We start from the raw sequence: 17,345 nt of genomic DNA on the forward strand, positions 1-17,345 counted from the left end.
CACATTTTATTCATTAATTTTCTCTTTATAATGACGTTTCTTGATGCAGTGATATATATATTGATTTTAGTGATCGATTATTCCAAAATGATTTTTCTTTAAAGTGATATAAATTTCACCATTTTATTTTTTTTTTTATAAAAAAAACGTATTGTTCCTATGAATAATTCTTTAGCATTTAAAAAGAATATATGAAATTCTACGCACGTGCGAATGTATACATATTCCTTGATATTATATTTTTTATAAGATATAAAAGTGTCTGTGCTACACGTGTAAATAACATATGACTTCACAATTATGAAACTAATAATATATTCATGATTAGTTATATTATATAAGTTGTATATGCCCAAGATAACACAAAAGTAGAAGTATATTCCACGAATACAAAAACAAAAAACATATTTATATATTTACATATAGAGTACGTTCTATTATTCACTGCACATTATGAGCTGGGTTATAATTGTACGTACTGAAAATCTATGATATAACAATACCTTTCCAGTATTCGAATAACGGAACGTAGTCATAATTTACTGTAAAAATAAAAATACGATAAAAGTCAAATAAGATACATTACGTTATAATAATGTAGAAACTGATATAACACAATGTTAGTAAAACATTTAAATTTCTAAATTGACATAAAATGCAATATCAAAAACATAGAATTTTTTTCAAATTAAGTACTTATTTAAATTAAAGCCTTATTGTCAATTTTTCTTTTATAATATTAACAACATATTCATTTTCGCGAATAAAACATTTACCATTCTCATATTTATTTTTTGTAAAATTTTCATCAAATTTATTTTCTATTTTTAATAAAAATTTATTAGTTTTTATTAAGCAAATCATATGCGTGTATACGAATATGATTTATTTTAAGTCAGTTCAGCACTGTAGTTAGTCTTCTAAATCATTAGTTTATTATGAATAAACTAATTTTTTTCTTTTTTTTTTCTAAATGTATATTACACTTGACTTCTGTTTCAAATAAACGTTTTGTCCTTTTGTCACTGTGTTTGTCACTGTTATTATAAAGATGTGTTGGAAATTGTTTTCATAAATCTTCTATATCATATATTCGCACATTGGACTTATTAAATCTGAAAGCAATATACATGTTTTGTATTACATAGCATAGGAAACGTCCAATTAAACTTTCTTCAAGTTTTAATCAAACAGGTAATCATACAGGTATATTGAACATGTACTGATAAAAAAAATACTATTTATAATTTATAAAGTTTAATGTTATATATATTTTTTAATTTAAGATTAAAATAAACAGTACCCACCAGTGATCAGAATGATCTATATGTAGCTGGATAACGTGTTGGTATACTTGTAGTAAGAAGACGTGACCAATGTTCCCATCCCAGAAGCTTTGCAATTTCAATGCATTTTTCATCAATTTCTTTTAGTGGTTTTTCTTCATAATAGCGTGTTAATAATTTCAAATAACGTCCATAATGATTATTGATGTGTGCATGCCATAAAGATAAAATAATGACCTAAAAAAGATATAGAAATAAATCTTATTTATCATTTTAATGCACTTATTAATTATCTAATATTTATTCGAATAGAAATATGTATATAAGGTATATCCTATATATAAGCGTCAAAAAATTATAGACAATTCTTTGTCGAAAATTAAGGAAAGTTTTTATATAAACATATACTCTTATATACCTTTCAGAGGAGTTACATTCTTTCAAAAGGAGAAGTAAAAATTAATTTTTTTTATCAATAAATGTCCCTTTTTACTAATAAAAAATATTCACTAAATTTTATTTTTCTAATCTTTGTTATGCTGTTATGTTTATGTTTTGTAAAATTTTAACAAAACATAAAAATTTTTACCTATCCCTTTAAAAATTAATCCCTTTTATAGGGATAATATATATTATTCTTGTGCATTACAAAAAAATAGCTTTAAACATAATAATGATAATATTATTTTTACCTTATTGTCAGTAGGTTCAGCGAATTTCTGTACTTCTTGCCAATGATGTGTAACACTTTCAAGTAAATGTTCAAAAGATCCATCTCCCTCTCCAGTTTTTGTTCCATGTACATACAACCGCGCCAATGCACAGCCTTTTCTCACTAATCCTTCAATCAAACTATTCTTTTGCTTATCCATAGTAACTTTTATTTTAGCCGCATCAGGACGCTGATCGTTTTTCAATCCATAATATGCTAATAACTTATCTTGATCAATATTAGTGATCACAGAGTCAGCAACTGTTATTATTTGATTGGCAAACGCAATAGCGTTTTCTGAAAGATCATTCTGTGGTACATGTCGCCGTGCCTCCGAAGAATCCAACGATATTAACATGGCAGTGTGGACAGGTAAATGATCTGAGAAGGCACCCTTCAATTCTCCGTACAACGTATTAGTGTGATCACCAGGTTCTGTTACAAATAAAAACAGAATTCATTAGTATCGTAAAAATAAATTTTCAATTAATGTATATGATAAATGTCATATATATTAAAGGCCACGTTTGTACACATGTAGATATTCATGTTAGATTTGTTATATTATGTGATAACAAATATCAGTGTTCTCAAACAAACTATGTATGCTGTTAATGTAAATAGTTTGTTTTATTAAATATAGTAAAAGGATAAAAACTAATTATGGGATACATATTTGACATATAAATATTTGTATAAAGTCAGATAAATGCAACAATTGTAATTACATGCTCAAAAGTACACATGTATCTTATATGGATATAAAAGGAAATAATATATTCACATTATGGAGAAAAATACATAAATGTTCACATTTTAAATTCAACCCAACTTACTTATTGATGGTGCTAATTGATGGAATATAAACCGGAAAAAAAGATAAAAAAATATATGATAATACTATATAAATATGATAATACTAAATAACACTAAATTATTCTCAAAATTTACATCTAATGTATATCTAAACATTACAATATCTAAATGTTAGATTACCAAATTTGGCAAGGTAATTGCATTTTAAATCTCTTATTGCTTCCTGGTATTCATCCCACTTTGTAGTTTTCTCTTTCTCAGATTTAGTAGTAGAGCTGACATTTTTCTTGTTAGGATCAGATATGATGTATTTAAATACATGACTATCCACCTTCTTTCCAATATCATCTTTACAGAAAGTCAATGTTCCTTGAAGATAACTACCAGGGGTAGCGTATTTGGATACTCTTTGCAAAAAGAAAAGAAAAATATTTAATGTATATCAAGTTATTAAAATTTTATATTTTAATAATAAATACAGCAGTTTTTTTGCTATTTTATTTTTGTTATATGTATTACATGCTGAAGCTAAATAGAACAGGAAAATAGATTAAATACTGTAAGAAGAGCGGCAGTAATAGTGGTAATAATATATATATATATATGTATATATCTATATATGAAAAATAAATATTTTATATATAACAGAATATAATCTCGCGCGCGCAGAGAAATAATATACTCCATTCATATCAAACGTACTAATATATTACATTAGCATATAAAAGCGTAATTTGTATATGTAAACACTCAAATAATTTCTTGAAAAATAAATATTTATAAGTAATAAAAGTTGGACAATAAAATTTGAAAAAATGACTATATAAATATAGATATGAAATCTCTATGAAGAAATTTTTAATATTTGCAACATTTTTGAAGAACAGTAACGTCAAATTAATTGGAAATAGTAGTAAAAGCAGTAGTTTTTTAATATATATATACGTAGGCAAATTTTATTTAATACTATATAAATTTGATTTATTTGTATTGTTTGAATAAACATAGATCAAAATTGACATACATTACTTATCTGATATATGTTGATGTATTTGTTTCAACTAGAAAAGAATAAAAAGAGAAATAAAAATTTGCCTATGTAAATTTGCTTTTTTTGAATATACCTTTTCTTGAAATAAGCAATATTTTGATATTGTGTATCTTGTATGCAATATCTTGATTAAAGACAGACATAAGCATGCATTTAAAAATATGTTGTCATATAACTGAACAGCAAAAAAAAAGTTCTTGATTTTATTTAAAGCTTTCAAATGCAAAGTATGTATAAAATTGTATCATAAACTCACTTGTTTTCAGTGCTGCAATGTAAGATAAAAAAAAAAGATCTTAATAGCATTTTAGCACTAAATAATATATTACATTATCAAATATCTCTAAATAAATGTCATAAAATTTACATATATGTATATATTTTATAATCAATTTAGCATCGATGATTTCTTAGCGAAAACGCGCTCACGCGTGTATGTGTGTGCATGTGTTCACAATTTTTTAAATTTATAATTTGATTTATAAACAGTTGCAAATAAAAAAACTTTATAGGAATTTAATTCCAAAAAGAACCGGAATATAAAAATTGTATTACTTACACAAATGTAAGAAAATTTTGTTTTAATAAAATTTTAATACAAAAATCAATATTAAATGTAAGATATTTAATTTTAAAAAATAAAGAATTGTATAAAAGAATTCTAATAAATTTTTTACTAAGAAAAAACGGTACCAAATTGTCAAAGAAAATGTGTGTAAATTTTATGACATCAATTTAGAAACATCTTACATATATATAAAATATCGATTTATAATATTTTTATAAACGGTTTATATGTACACAAATTGCGTATGCTTAAAATGTATTTTTGTTCAAAAAAATCTTCATATAAATATTTTAATTCGCATATATTTAACTTAATAATCAAATAAAAACAAAACAGTTGGTAACCAAGTAAAAATCATACATTCAAGTATATTACTATAATATGATAGATATTTTCAAATCGTAAAATCATTACGAGTTTATATACAAAATATATTTTTATTTACGAAAATACCAAATTTTGTATTGATAGAATATTTCAGAGTATTTTTTATATTTTAAGCATATAATTGATTAACATGTGAAACAAGTGTGCGATAAAGGTGATATATTGAGAATACATTAATAATTTACTTTTAATATATGAAATATATGCAAAAGTATATGATGTGTATACAATGTAAAAAGTGTACTAAATATACAAAAAATTTTAATATTTAACTTAAAGGTATAAGCGTATAAAATAATCAACTAACTTATAGTATTTTTTTTAATAATAAAATGTTGCAATTAGAAACCTTAAATAAATATTTTGGAAATTTTTTGGTCCCAATTATAAAATTTTCTTTATAGAAAACTTTCATAGTTGCAGATTAGTCTTATGCAAATAATTATTAAATACTTAGCTACATCTATCATGATCAGAGCAAATTTAGATATGTTAAACTATATTAATTTACGTATATCTATAATACAAATACTAGGAAAAATATATTACATATATAGATATAAATGTAAACACTTACTTGCTTTCATTAGACAGTGGAGCAATATACAGAGGAAGAATATGGCCAGGTGGAATACATGCAGCAACCATTTTTTTTCCACCAATAATCGCTTGAGATTGATTGGCATAAATGTCCAAATTAATTGGTGTATTAAGCTTTTGACTCAATAGTAACGGCATGTCTGTCAATCTTTCCAACAAATCCTTTTTCTCATGACGTATATGCATTTTCAAAGTGTAGTCTCCCTTTTCTAATTTATGAATTGTATACTGTAATAAATTAATATTATTTTCGTATGTTAAATGAAATTGTACTAGGCCAAGTTCCACATTTAGATCTTATCTAAAAATATTAGATCCTATCTTATAAATTGTTATATCATTATTGTGAAAATACAATCGTAAATATATTTTTATCATTAAAGAAATATTATTGTATATGTCATATATTAAAATACATAAAAATGTACTTCTATAACGACAAATCCAATATAATATTTCATTATATATCTACTTTAAGCATTAAAGTAAAAAACTCACTTTAGATGGATATGCATCTCCACAACTTATCAATTGTTTATTACTGTCGTAAATCATCCACATTTGGCTTTCATACTCGCTTTCATACAACAAATCACTGAGCAGTGCAGCATTTGGTGTGATCTCAGTTGATTTTGCCGAGTGGAATGTGTACATTAGTTGTAACTCATATATTTGTCGTGATGGTGGAATAATATCACGTGCTCGTAAAGGAGCAATTTTCGATTCATTAGGCCTATAATGTTACATAATAAAATATATTTCGTAAACATTAGTATAGAAATAAGATGCAGATCTCAGATCAAACATACTTTAAAACTTGAACAGATGTTTTCAGAGAAATGTTGGGTACAACTTCTTCGTTTCTAAGAGAGCTGCGTAATTCAAGACGATTTATGCCATCTCCAGATAGCATTGTAAGATTACCGTTAATCATATGAATTCCATGAAATTCTATACAATAATCAACAAACATATCGCCAAGATTTGCCCAATATTTTGCAATAACTACTTCCAAAATTAATCCACCCTAAAAAAATTATTTGCATATAGAGATGTAATAAACTAAACGATTACAAATTGAATCTTTTAAGAATATGTTTATACATATTTAAACATAAATATTTTATACCTGAACAGCAAATGGTTGAACAGTTTCCGATTGAGATGTAACACTTATTATTCTGTTAACTTCAAGAGTTTTACAGGCTAAACGAGGTTTTAATTGAATAGCGTGCATCACAAATCTACCAGTCTTATCCTTTTCTGTGCTTTTTAATCTAAGAACTGATTCAAATATAAAAAATAAAATATAATGTATATAATATTATCTAAATTATATTAAATAATTCTTTATAACAAGATAATCTTTGATATATTACCTGCCCAAGTAGCATCTTCTGGAACAAGAATAAAATGACGCTGAATTGTATTAGGTTTAAATAATACATTTGTGTATGTTAAGTCTGGAAGAAGTGCAGTCTTCGATATTGTCAATGGTTGGACAACAGTTACCGGAATTTGAAATATTGGTCCTTTCGCGATATTAGTTACGTCATACGCTCGTACACTAAAAATTATATGAACGTAAACTTATAATTGCAATAACTTTAAACTATATGATTGATATAATAATGCAATTTAAAATAATTTTTACCTAGTAGCATGAACACCTTCTGGTAAATTAGTAGCTTCAACTCTAATAGCAAAAGCACGAGACATATGCATCAAATCAAGATGTGTCGGAAATTGGACCCAGGAAGCATCACATACCAATGTTAGCTTCAGATTAAAATCTATTTTGCGTGCTGGATCTATAAAATAACGTAAATTTATTTGTACAAAAATATTATTTTATTAAAATATTATTTTATATTATTCATTTTAGAGAAATCTGATATCGTGATAACAAAAATAAATAAAGAACAATTACAGAAAATTGTTATGTACTATGTTACCTATATTTTCGCTATTTATAAATACTGGTTCGACTGTAATTGCATAATCCTTTGCACGATCAATGACACCTGCTCTCATATGAATGCCTTTAGAATTATTAACGCCGCAATTGATAGCAAAGCGTACATCTCTTTCGGGTGCATCACAACATGAAATGAGATTATCAAATGCACGTTCGACTTGTAATAGGCCTGAGCCTTGTGCAAATGGATCTAAATTGGGTACATAAAGAGCAGTATTTTCAAGCGCCCTTTTTATACTATAAGGAGAGTATAAACAACCCTTGGCAAGAAGACCTGATATAAGAACCGCTAAAAATAAAAAAGTATAGCATAAATATTCTTATAATCACATCGAAATTTAATATGTCATAAATATATATAATATATATATATATATATAAAAATTTCGATACATACCAACTGCTCCAGTAACATGTGGACTTGCCATACTTGTACCATTCATAAGTTGACTTTTTCTAAGAGTAAAATTTGGAACGCTGGTAATGGCACCTCCTGGTGCACATACTGTTACACCAGCACCTCCATCTATCATTGGACCACGGGAGGACCAAGTATATGGCATGCCTGGCATCTTTTCTCTTAAAGAATATTCAGCTACCATCATATCAGGTGATACATAAGCACCAACACTAATAATACTGTTTGAACTGATGTCTGGAGGAGTTCCTATATATATTTTTATTATTAGATATAAGATCAAGACACATAGCGCAATAAAAATTATCTAAGTATATTTTGTGTTTGTAATATTAATATAAATGTGATAATAAAATTAAATGTTAAGAAGCTGATGTAACAGAATATGTGTGAAGAGAGAATAATGAATTTTATATTATATTTACCAATAGTACACAAAGCTGGACCCAGATTACCAGCAGATGCAACCCATGTTACACCATATTCATCGATAACTTCATTCATTAATTCTCCTATTCTACCTGTATTTGACCAATGAGCATGTTCACCATAACTCATGTTTATAACATGAATCTTCTCTTTACGTTGCATTATATGAATCATTGCCCGTACAACAGAGGTTCCAGTTTCCATTGTACCAATACGTCCATCACCGACAGTTAGCGAAATAATTTGGGCTCCTGGTGCTACTCCATTCAATTCTGGATTATCAGGAAAATATGCAGCTGCAATCGATGCAACATGTGTCCCATGACTCGCTGTAATATAATTTAATTAAAAGTAATAGAAAAATCAACATTTAACTTCATAAAAATTTAACATAACATTTTTGTCATACTTACAACATAAACTGACAATTTCTAATGTATTGCCTTCATCATGAATATTAATACTAATATTTAACTGATCTTCTTGTGTAAGAGGAGCAAAATCTCTCGTGATAGAATATTCACCAAGAAAAACGCCAGATTCCAAGTTACCCACTTCAGAAGTATCAATACATGTTCTGTTATAGAAAAGATCAAATCAAACAAATAAAACATCAAATCAAACGAATAAATATAAAGTAATTTAAATTTTAAATAATTAGGTATGTGTATATTTATATTACCTCCAAATGTTACCATCGTGAAAAACAACGCAATCGTAAGTAGGTCCTACATCGCAATACTTTTTTTCAATAATATTCAGTACTTCAACTCGAGCTTCATATTCTTCTTTTTGCAGTCTTTCCTCCAAAGTTGATAATTGAGGATTTTTATTCTCAAATTCCTGCAAATTATATTTAAGAATATTATATAATTAATATTTATAAAGTAAATTTATATACATAAATACGTTATTAATTTTTCATTTTAGAAACGAATTCATATAAGTTTACTTCATAAATAACACATAAACGGGATAATACATATTTTAATAATGATGCAAAAAAACTTCTGTTTATTATTAATATTACGATAACTTAATTCAACATATAAAATACATTTTCAATTATCTCTCTCTCTCTCTCTCTCTCTCTCTCTCTCTCTCTCTCTCTCTCCCTCTCTCTCTTTAACAAATTTTTTACATTTAAATTACATGGTATAAAAATGATATAAAGTTAATAAAAATGTTACACATCTATGTATCATTCATATAATAGGCTTTGCTTAAATAGATATTATATAATAGAATCAATGACTTTACAATAGATCAATCTGCCAAATACAAATATAGCATTAGATACGGATCACTGTGACATGTTGTGAAATAGCGGCCTCATTTAATTGCATGGTTTGACATGCATTCCTATCTTTGGATCACATGGACTAATATTCTAATTATAATACTATTCAGAGATATTTCTATTGATTTCCAATTCTCGCGACATTTCAATAATATTGTAATGATATATATGCATTAAAGACAAAATAACAACTTGACGTTGAAAATTTTTAAACAGAATGAGATGGATAATTAATAACATTGAATTCAATAAAAAATTTCACATACAAGAGTTTAAAAGTTTAAGTATATAAAAGAATGAAGCAAATTATAATCTATTTTGGAAACTAAAGTATTAACATATTTTAATTAAAAATATTATACCTGTAATTGTCTGGAAGCTTCTGCAAGTGCAGCTTTATGTCCTTCATCCCAAAGACGCTTCTTGCGTTCTGCCACTACTCTTTCCTTTAGTTTAGTAGGATATAATGAATACAGATTCTTTAAACCGATATGATATTCTCCACTAGGGTTATTCCAATTAGATGGAACCTAAATAATAAATAATAATCAAATATTACAATTAATATATGTGAGTTGTTATAATAAACATCTGTTTTATTTTATCTACAATTACAAATAATATAATATTTAAATATATTTGTGTTCTGTTATATTATATAGCTAATGTATTTTGTATAATAATTTAATGAATTTTACTGTTGTGCTTACTTTTATACTTTTGTAACTAGCAATTTAAAATTCTAAAGTAATAATATTAGATTATAAATATAAAATATATATAGTATAATTTCATATATAATACAATATCTTTTTTAAATAATAAAACAGTAACAATGTACTGTATACACACCTTTAATTTACGACCAGTCAGGCCAGTTATAAATCCATCTGGTGCTTGAACAACTTTGCTAGTATCTACATCCCCTGCTCCGCTACAGTCAAATCTCTCAATAATTTTAGGTTTTCCATCTGAAGTCACCTAAATCCCATATGCATTGATTTATAGATAACAATGTTTATTTTAACTAAAGTTTTTATTAAAGAATTATTCTAATTTTATTCAAATTTTATTGAAGATTTAATAATGTGAGATTTATAGAACTGTAATAGTATTTTAATAATTAAAGATTATTACACTTTTGAGAATATAGTAGAGATGCATAAAAGAATAAAAATTTTATTAGAAAAAAAATAATACAACTTTTAAAAAATTATTATTAATCAAATATACTGATAAAAATTGTGGTATGCAAGAATAGCTATATAAATTTGAATTTACTATGAGAAAACTCAGCCGCGATTATCAGATTGTCATCGACATAACAAAATTCACACAACGATTTTCTGTCGCACGATAGGATCTTTTCATAACATGACAATGCGATCATATCGTCATATCAGACAAAAGTAAACGAACAGCATGACTTTTATTTTTCGATGGAGATAGTTCACGAAATGCGGGAAATATCTTGGACAAAAAAAAAAAAAAATAAGAAAGGAGCACCAAAAATGCTACCCGTCGAGACACAATTTACTCCAAAATTCTGCACTCGCGTTTTGAAGAAAAGGCGGTACTCAGGCGAAAGAAATTAACACCCTTATGAGAGGCGTGTCGACCAACTAACCAATGTCCATGAATTCACCCTCGGTTCTCACCTGCATACCCGGGGCTCCGGGATCCACTCCCGAGTCCAAGATCGCAATGACAACATTTCGTCCATCGTATTCTGGATACTTGGTAAGAAACTGAGTGACACCTGTCTCTTTTTTAGGCAGCAGGCCCCAAACAGGAAAGTTACAATCGATGACGTCTGCCATGTTTCAAATATCACTGCCACCGTGACTGCAGGAAAACCACCCGAGATGTTTCCTTTGTACTCGTACTGTCGTATAGCCTTATATATCAATCGAAGAATTGGTTCTGCGCCTGCGTGCGCGCCAGTTGAGATCACGTCAGTTTTTGAAGATAGGTTAGGTAAACAGCGGATGATATGCGGATGATTGGCCCGTGTTGATTCGTACCGTTGAAAACGGCTAGTAATTTTATGTTAATTTTGTTATGTGGATCATGGATGCTTTATGTTTAAATATGCTACTCGATAATATATCATACATATTATTGTCGTAAAGATGTATTTTTCCTAGTTTTCAATTGCATGGATAACTGGAGTCGTGTGTGACAACAATAATACAACTTTATAACTGAAATTTATTTACAACTTTACAATATAATATGTATGTAGAATATCTACATATTTATGCTCATACACAATAATATCGATATATAAGTATATGTGTATATATAAATCAATCGTCAGGATAATATAAATATTATAAACTAATTATAATAATTGAAATATAAAATTATTACACTACTATCACTATAAAATAATAACAACAAAATAAAGTAACAAAATAATAATTACGTACATTTGAAGGCAAAGTCAATTTTTTATGGTAATTAATTCTGACAGATAAATCTGTAAAAAATAAAAAGGAAAATCCGACTTGATAGCAAAAAAATTCGATGTTAAAACTTTTATAAGTATATTTAAAAGTTATTCCACAGTTTAATTTTTGTACTGAATAATGCATTAGTTATTATAGTATATTAAAAACGAGGTTGAAAATCATGCATTGAACTAAAATCCTACATTACCGACAAAGGATAAATATCACAATACAACCGAAGTGCAAATTTTTGAATATCTCTGTCCAGATGGCGACACTTGTACCTCCAAACACGCTGCGTCAATATAATTATAAGCACGTCGCGTGCAGGTGTATCTCGGAGCGATCGAACTCTCTCTCTACAGACTTTTATGCTTATATATAGAAGTTTGTGGATGCAGTGGATGAAACACACGTTTCAGTCGGTGTCCGTTGGTGTTCGTGTGCCGTGGAGGTTATGTTCCCTCGCTCCGTGTGTTATATTTTGAATTAGTAATTAAACTGGACACGTATTACGTGAAAGCTGCTCGGAATGGATTCCGATCGGAGTTATTCCGTTTTCCCTAGAAGGACAGAAATCTAGAGAGCAATCGAATAATTCCCGTCGGAATCCTTTTCGAATAATTCAATAATACGTATATAGTGCACGTACTGGACTCGACTCCTCGAACGCGTGTTTCCCGTGTCACGCGGGAGCACGCAATTGTCCGTCGAGAGTGACGTAAGCGCGATTTAAAACGAGTCATGTGCAAATTTAAAGCATGGTTATCACGCAACGGAAGATGAAGCAAGTTGCGATCTTTGCAATTTGCGCTCTGCTGGGTGAGTTTTCTGGATAGGTTATGGGAGCCAAGAATATACTCCGACTCTTTTGCGTCACGAGCAACGCGATTTATTTACGGCTGGTGCACCACGCGATCTCGTTTGATCTCGTTCGCTTCTCTGTAGTTTCGCGAATTCATCAAGCGATTCTTCAAGTTCCTTTTCTTTCCTTCCTTTCACATTGTTGTCATTTATTTGTCAACATTATTTCAGAGTAATCGTTCTTTTTTTCATTTATGTCATGTGGTACGTTTACATAACGATAATTTTACGATTCCATCAGCACTCTACTATCGTTTAAATTTAAAATACTAGAAATCGACGATACTGCGTTATAAGAATAGCAAAGTATTTTAATATGCCCGTCGTGCGTTTATCTGTTGTGCGTAAAACTCGACCTTAACTCCGAAAAATAGAACATACGGTTGGAAGTTGTCTGAAGGTTACAACAAATTGTTACGAGAATGATTTTCCATTAAAATGAGGAGCAAAAAGGAGGAAATATAAGGCATTCCATTAGAATGGCTTATATTTTTTCGCTTCAATGTTAACGAATACTGTTTCGATTAGAAATTAATAAAAAATTGGCTGCCTGTATGCAAAAATAATTTTTTTGCCCCAAAAATGTGCATATATATATATTGTTGTATGTGGAATCGATTTAGAAAAGAAAACAAAAAAGAAATGAGCTAAATATGAATTTCATTTTATTTTTTCTTAGTTTTTATTTTTACAATCAGAAAAAGGTAAATGTAAATTATTCCATATGAGACATTTTTATTTCTTTACTATAATTTTTTTCTTTATCGTTTATTTCTATCAATACGGATTAATTTTAATCTCGCGTATGACCATGTTTCTATCAAGTAGATTAGATTGATAAAACTCGTTTCTTATCTTTTTCTAGTCCTACGAGTTAGAAAAAAATAGAGTATAGCAAACAGGATCCAAATTATTTTTCTCCATTGTTTATTTTTACTATTATAAATTAACTCTAATAGGAGATTTCCGTTAATTCACATTCCGATAGTACACATTCACTTAGATCGGCTTGGACAGTTTCTCTAGTATATCAATCAGAAATTTTATGTTAAATTGGCCAATTAACGATGTGAGGGCCAATTGGATTTCTTTCAGCTTTGATCAGGTTTAACTTACACTTTGTCTTTTTCTAATTCTAAGAATTCGTATCTAGTACGATTCCTTTCTCATGTCTTTTTTTAAATCGATTTTTGTACACAAATAATTACATACGCACACTTTTGGAGCGGGGCAAAATTATTTTTACACGCCTCTATAAATGACGATCGAATAGCTTTCTCGGAGCGCGAATGTATGCAGCGTATAATTTATGTAATTATGTAACATTTGACTGTTCACGTCGAGCACCATCGAATGCCGAACGAGAGTTGGAGAATATAATAAGGCAATTTGTAGTAGAGCAGGCAAATCTTTTGAGCATTAACCGCTGCGGTTACCCGAGATCCATAGACTGCCATTTGTAACGATATACGTTAGATGAAAGAGTAAAATTTTACAAAGAAACAAAAAGTTGATTGATTTATCAATTTGAAAATTTCGCTGAAAAATCTTGCATAAATTTACAATTACTTCACTTGTTACGATTGTGAAATGTAATTTATATAACAACAATCACGGAAACTCATATATATAGACGTACTTGTATTTGATTTATTTTTGGAGTCATAAAACTTTTCGTTTTTAACTTTTTTTGTTTTTACTTTTCGTATTAGTTTTTGTTTTTATTATCGTAATTATTATATAATTGAAAATTAATAATGCATAAAAAACATATTTAATCTTAGATTAATAATGTCGTTTTCTATATTTGTAACAGTCTTAGGTTTTTACAAAACTCTGGTGACTACGGAAGAGGAACGATCTTTTAATCGCGGTCGACCACGCGCCGTGCTCGGCGTAAATAAAGCTAATTTAGACAAAAACGAATTCGCCAAAGTTGCGACGCAAAAGATTCGCGATGTCGAGGATGAGCCGTCTGACGGGGACATCAGGGACATCGAAGAGGCGAAAATTCGAATCCGTGAGCTGGAGGGTAAACTCCAGCATCTGGAGGCAGCAATTAAGAACGGAGTGGCTAAGGACTTTCCAACGGTGAAATTCCTAAATTATAAAAATCGGAAACGAATTCTGGTGACTGGCGGTGCGGGTTTCGTTGGTTCCCATCTGGTGGATCGTCTGATGCTCGCCGGGCACGAGGTAATAGTCGTCGACAATTTCTTCACCGGCAGGAAGCGGAACGTGGAGCACTGGGTCGGTCACGAGAACTTCGAGCTGGTGCATCACGATATCGTAAGGCCATTGTATTTAGAAGTCGACGAAATCTATCATCTCGCTAGCCCGGCCAGTCCGCCGCACTATATGCTGAATCCTGTGAAAACGATCAAGACAAATACCTTAGGCACTATAAATATGCTTGGTGAGTTAATCGTACGGAGCTAAATTTGAAAATTGAAGATATGAATTGAGAAGATATTCAAAATAACCTTATTAGTTTATTGTAATTAACGATATTTTAGGACTCGCAAAACGAGTCGGTGCACGAGTATTAATCGCGAGCACGTCGGAAGTGTACGGGGATCCTAACGAACACCCGCAAGCAGAAACTTATTGGGGTCACGTTAATCCCATCGGTAAGATTCTGTATGATATAAATATAATTTCTTCTTTTTCTTTAAATTATAGTAGATACTATAACGGTTGGCATACTTGAAATATAGGTCCGCGGGCATGCTATGACGAGGGAAAACGAGTTGCCGAGACATTGAGCTACGCTTATATGAGACACGAAGGCGTCTCGGTTCGAGTCGCACGAATTTTCAACACCTTCGGTCCGAGAATGCATATGAATGATGGTCGTGTCGTGTCAAATTTTATTATCCAGGCTTTACAAAATGAATCGATCACAATATATGGCAGTGGAAAACAGACACGATCGTTTCAATACGTTTCTGATCTGGTGGATGGATTGGTAGCTTTAATGGCATCTAATTATACACTTCCTGTAAATATTGGAAATCCTGAGGAGCAGACTATTGAAAGTAAGAGTTATCTTATTATGTTACGTTTTTTCCAATATTTGTTTGGTAATATTTATTGAACATTCTTTAATTTTCTTCAGAATTTGCGCGTATAATAAAGAGTTTGGTGGGTGCTACCAGTGAAATAGTCGAACTCGCGGCGGTTGAGGATGACCCGCAGAGAAGAAGACCGGACATTAGTAGAGCTAAAAAATATTTAAATTGGGAACCTAAGGTTCCTTTGGCTGAAGGCTTGAAAAAAACTATAGTGTATTTCGCAAAGGAATTACAAAGGACAAAACACTCTCAAAAAAACAGTTTTAAACAATCTTCTTACAAAAACGATCACGATATTGTAGAACAACTCTAGAAATTCAAGTGTAATGTGATACGATTAATGTATCCACTTTCAGAAGTGGCGTGAAAGTGCCATTAAGCTATGGACCAGTATGTGCCAAAAAATCCCCGTCCAATTTAAATTTTCCATAATTTATATATTCAATCAATACATATACATATACACACATACAGCATCCAATCATTTAAGTAAATAATCTCTCTTCACGAATTTCTTCCAATCAGGTACATATGTCACGTTCTTTGTAGAAGCAATAATTTAAAATATATTTTTGTTCCTTTTTCCATGACTCCCATAGCTCTCTTTCTTTTTATTGTTTTCAATTCTAAATGTATATTTTAAGATATATTGATTTTACATATCTAAATATAATTTATGTCTTTTTATCTTTATTTTTGTTTTATTAGCCTTGTGCATCTATTTGTCAAAAGTATTGATTTTAAAGAGAGATTGTTATATTTTATTTGACTGTTTATAATATATTTTTATAAAAGCCGAACTGAGAAATGGTGCTGGTGAATAAGTAGACATTGTTTTCTTTTATACATATACTATCAATCGCGTATATTAGCTTGGACGTAAAGTAATTCGCTCAGATAGAATATTTATGTATGTAGTTAGGAAAAAATATCGTTTGATTTTGATTCATTTATTATATTCGTAATAGTGATATTACTGATATATATTTGCAATAAAACTTCAAAGAATATTAAGTTATTCAATTATAGCTGTAATAAATATTCGTGAACTCTTGTACAATACAATTGAAATGGATAGTATCTAATGCCGACAAAATAGTTTCTAATTTGTAATTTATATTATAGTTACATAATATATAAGATATAGATAGTGTGATTATAAACTGTGAGACTGTAATAACAACGTATAAGCGAGAAAGTAATTTTATATTTTATATATAAGTGTAGAGCAGAAAATACTTTTAAGATAATATAATTATTTACATCATAACTTGTATGATGTAATTAATTCTTATATTGTCATTATTAAAAATTTATGTAATATTTATCGCGGTAAATTTTTTTCCTACAAGTGTAAAAATAAAATTTATATGCGAAATAAATGTGATGTAAATAGCTAAGCAAATATA

General features: G+C 29.1%; 2 protein-coding genes across 5 annotated transcripts; one reads left to right on the forward strand and one right to left on the reverse strand.

Moving 5' to 3' along the window:
* Positions 1 to 854: 854 nt before the first annotated feature.
* On the reverse strand, positions 855 to 11,367 carry LOC108772472 (tripeptidyl-peptidase 2). Of its 4 annotated transcripts, XM_018538002.1 has the most exons (20): positions 11,204 to 11,367; positions 10,398 to 10,526; positions 9,908 to 10,075; positions 8,928 to 9,088; positions 8,659 to 8,822; positions 8,242 to 8,574; positions 7,796 to 8,065; positions 7,376 to 7,687; positions 7,075 to 7,231; positions 6,800 to 6,987; positions 6,550 to 6,704; positions 6,230 to 6,447; positions 5,919 to 6,153; positions 5,398 to 5,648; positions 4,122 to 4,133; positions 2,995 to 3,221; positions 2,835 to 2,846; positions 1,979 to 2,433; positions 1,308 to 1,523; positions 855 to 1,115 (listed from the first exon to the last, which is right to left on the reverse strand). In XM_018538002.1, the coding sequence occupies exons 1-19, from the start codon at positions 11,363 to 11,365 to the stop codon at positions 1,314 to 1,316; spliced, it is 3,819 nt and encodes a 1,272-aa protein (XP_018393504.1). In that variant the 5' UTR covers positions 11,366 to 11,367; the 3' UTR covers positions 855 to 1,115; positions 1,308 to 1,313. The 4 variants fall into 4 exon arrangements, with proteins under 4 accessions (XP_018393504.1, XP_018393505.1, XP_018393506.1 ...); XM_018538003.1 differs by lacking the exon at positions 4,122 to 4,133 and having other exon boundaries at positions 11,204 to 11,365; XM_018538004.1 differs by lacking the exon at positions 2,835 to 2,846 and having other exon boundaries at positions 11,204 to 11,365.
* Positions 11,368 to 12,547: 1,180 nt separating this feature from the next.
* Positions 12,548 to 16,523, forward strand: Uxs (UDP-xylose synthase). The gene is made up of 5 exons (XM_018537967.1): positions 12,548 to 12,820; positions 14,679 to 15,278; positions 15,379 to 15,492; positions 15,580 to 15,900; positions 15,981 to 16,523. Exons 1-5 carry the CDS (start codon positions 12,760 to 12,762, stop codon positions 16,247 to 16,249), a joined length of 1,365 nt encoding a protein of 454 aa, XP_018393469.1. The 5' UTR covers positions 12,548 to 12,759; the 3' UTR covers positions 16,250 to 16,523.
* Positions 16,524 to 17,345: the final 822 nt, after the last annotated feature.

The sequence above is a fragment of the Cyphomyrmex costatus genome, unplaced genomic scaffold (assembly GCF_001594065.2).
Source record: "Cyphomyrmex costatus isolate MS0001 unplaced genomic scaffold, Ccosl1.0 scaffold189, whole genome shotgun sequence".
NCBI classification, from domain to species: Eukaryota; Metazoa; Arthropoda; class Insecta; order Hymenoptera; family Formicidae; genus Cyphomyrmex; species Cyphomyrmex costatus.

Bases quoted from the DNA above. Each gene is read 5' to 3' on its own strand.
- Uxs (XM_018537967.1), top strand. From the start codon at position 12,760: ATGGTTATCACGCAACGGAAGATGAAGCAAGTTGCGATCTTTGCAATT. The intron at 15,279-15,378 runs GTGAGTTAATCG...ACGATATTTTAG, and splicing joins AGGCACTATAAATATGCTTG to GACTCGCAAAACGAGTCGGT. The intron at 15,901-15,980 runs GTAAGAGTTATC...AATTTTCTTCAG, and splicing joins TGAGGAGCAGACTATTGAAA to AATTTGCGCGTATAATAAAG.
- LOC108772472 (XM_018538002.1), bottom strand. From the start codon at position 11,365: ATGGCAGACGTCATCGATTGTAACTTTCCTGTTTGGGGCCTGCTGCCT. The intron at 10,076-10,397 runs GTGTGTATACAG...TTTATTATTTAG, and splicing joins TGACTGGTCGTAAATTAAAG to GTTCCATCTAATTGGAATAA. The intron at 6,705-6,799 runs GTAATATATCAA...TATTTGAATCAG, and splicing joins AGAAGATGCTACTTGGGCAG to TTCTTAGATTAAAAAGCACA.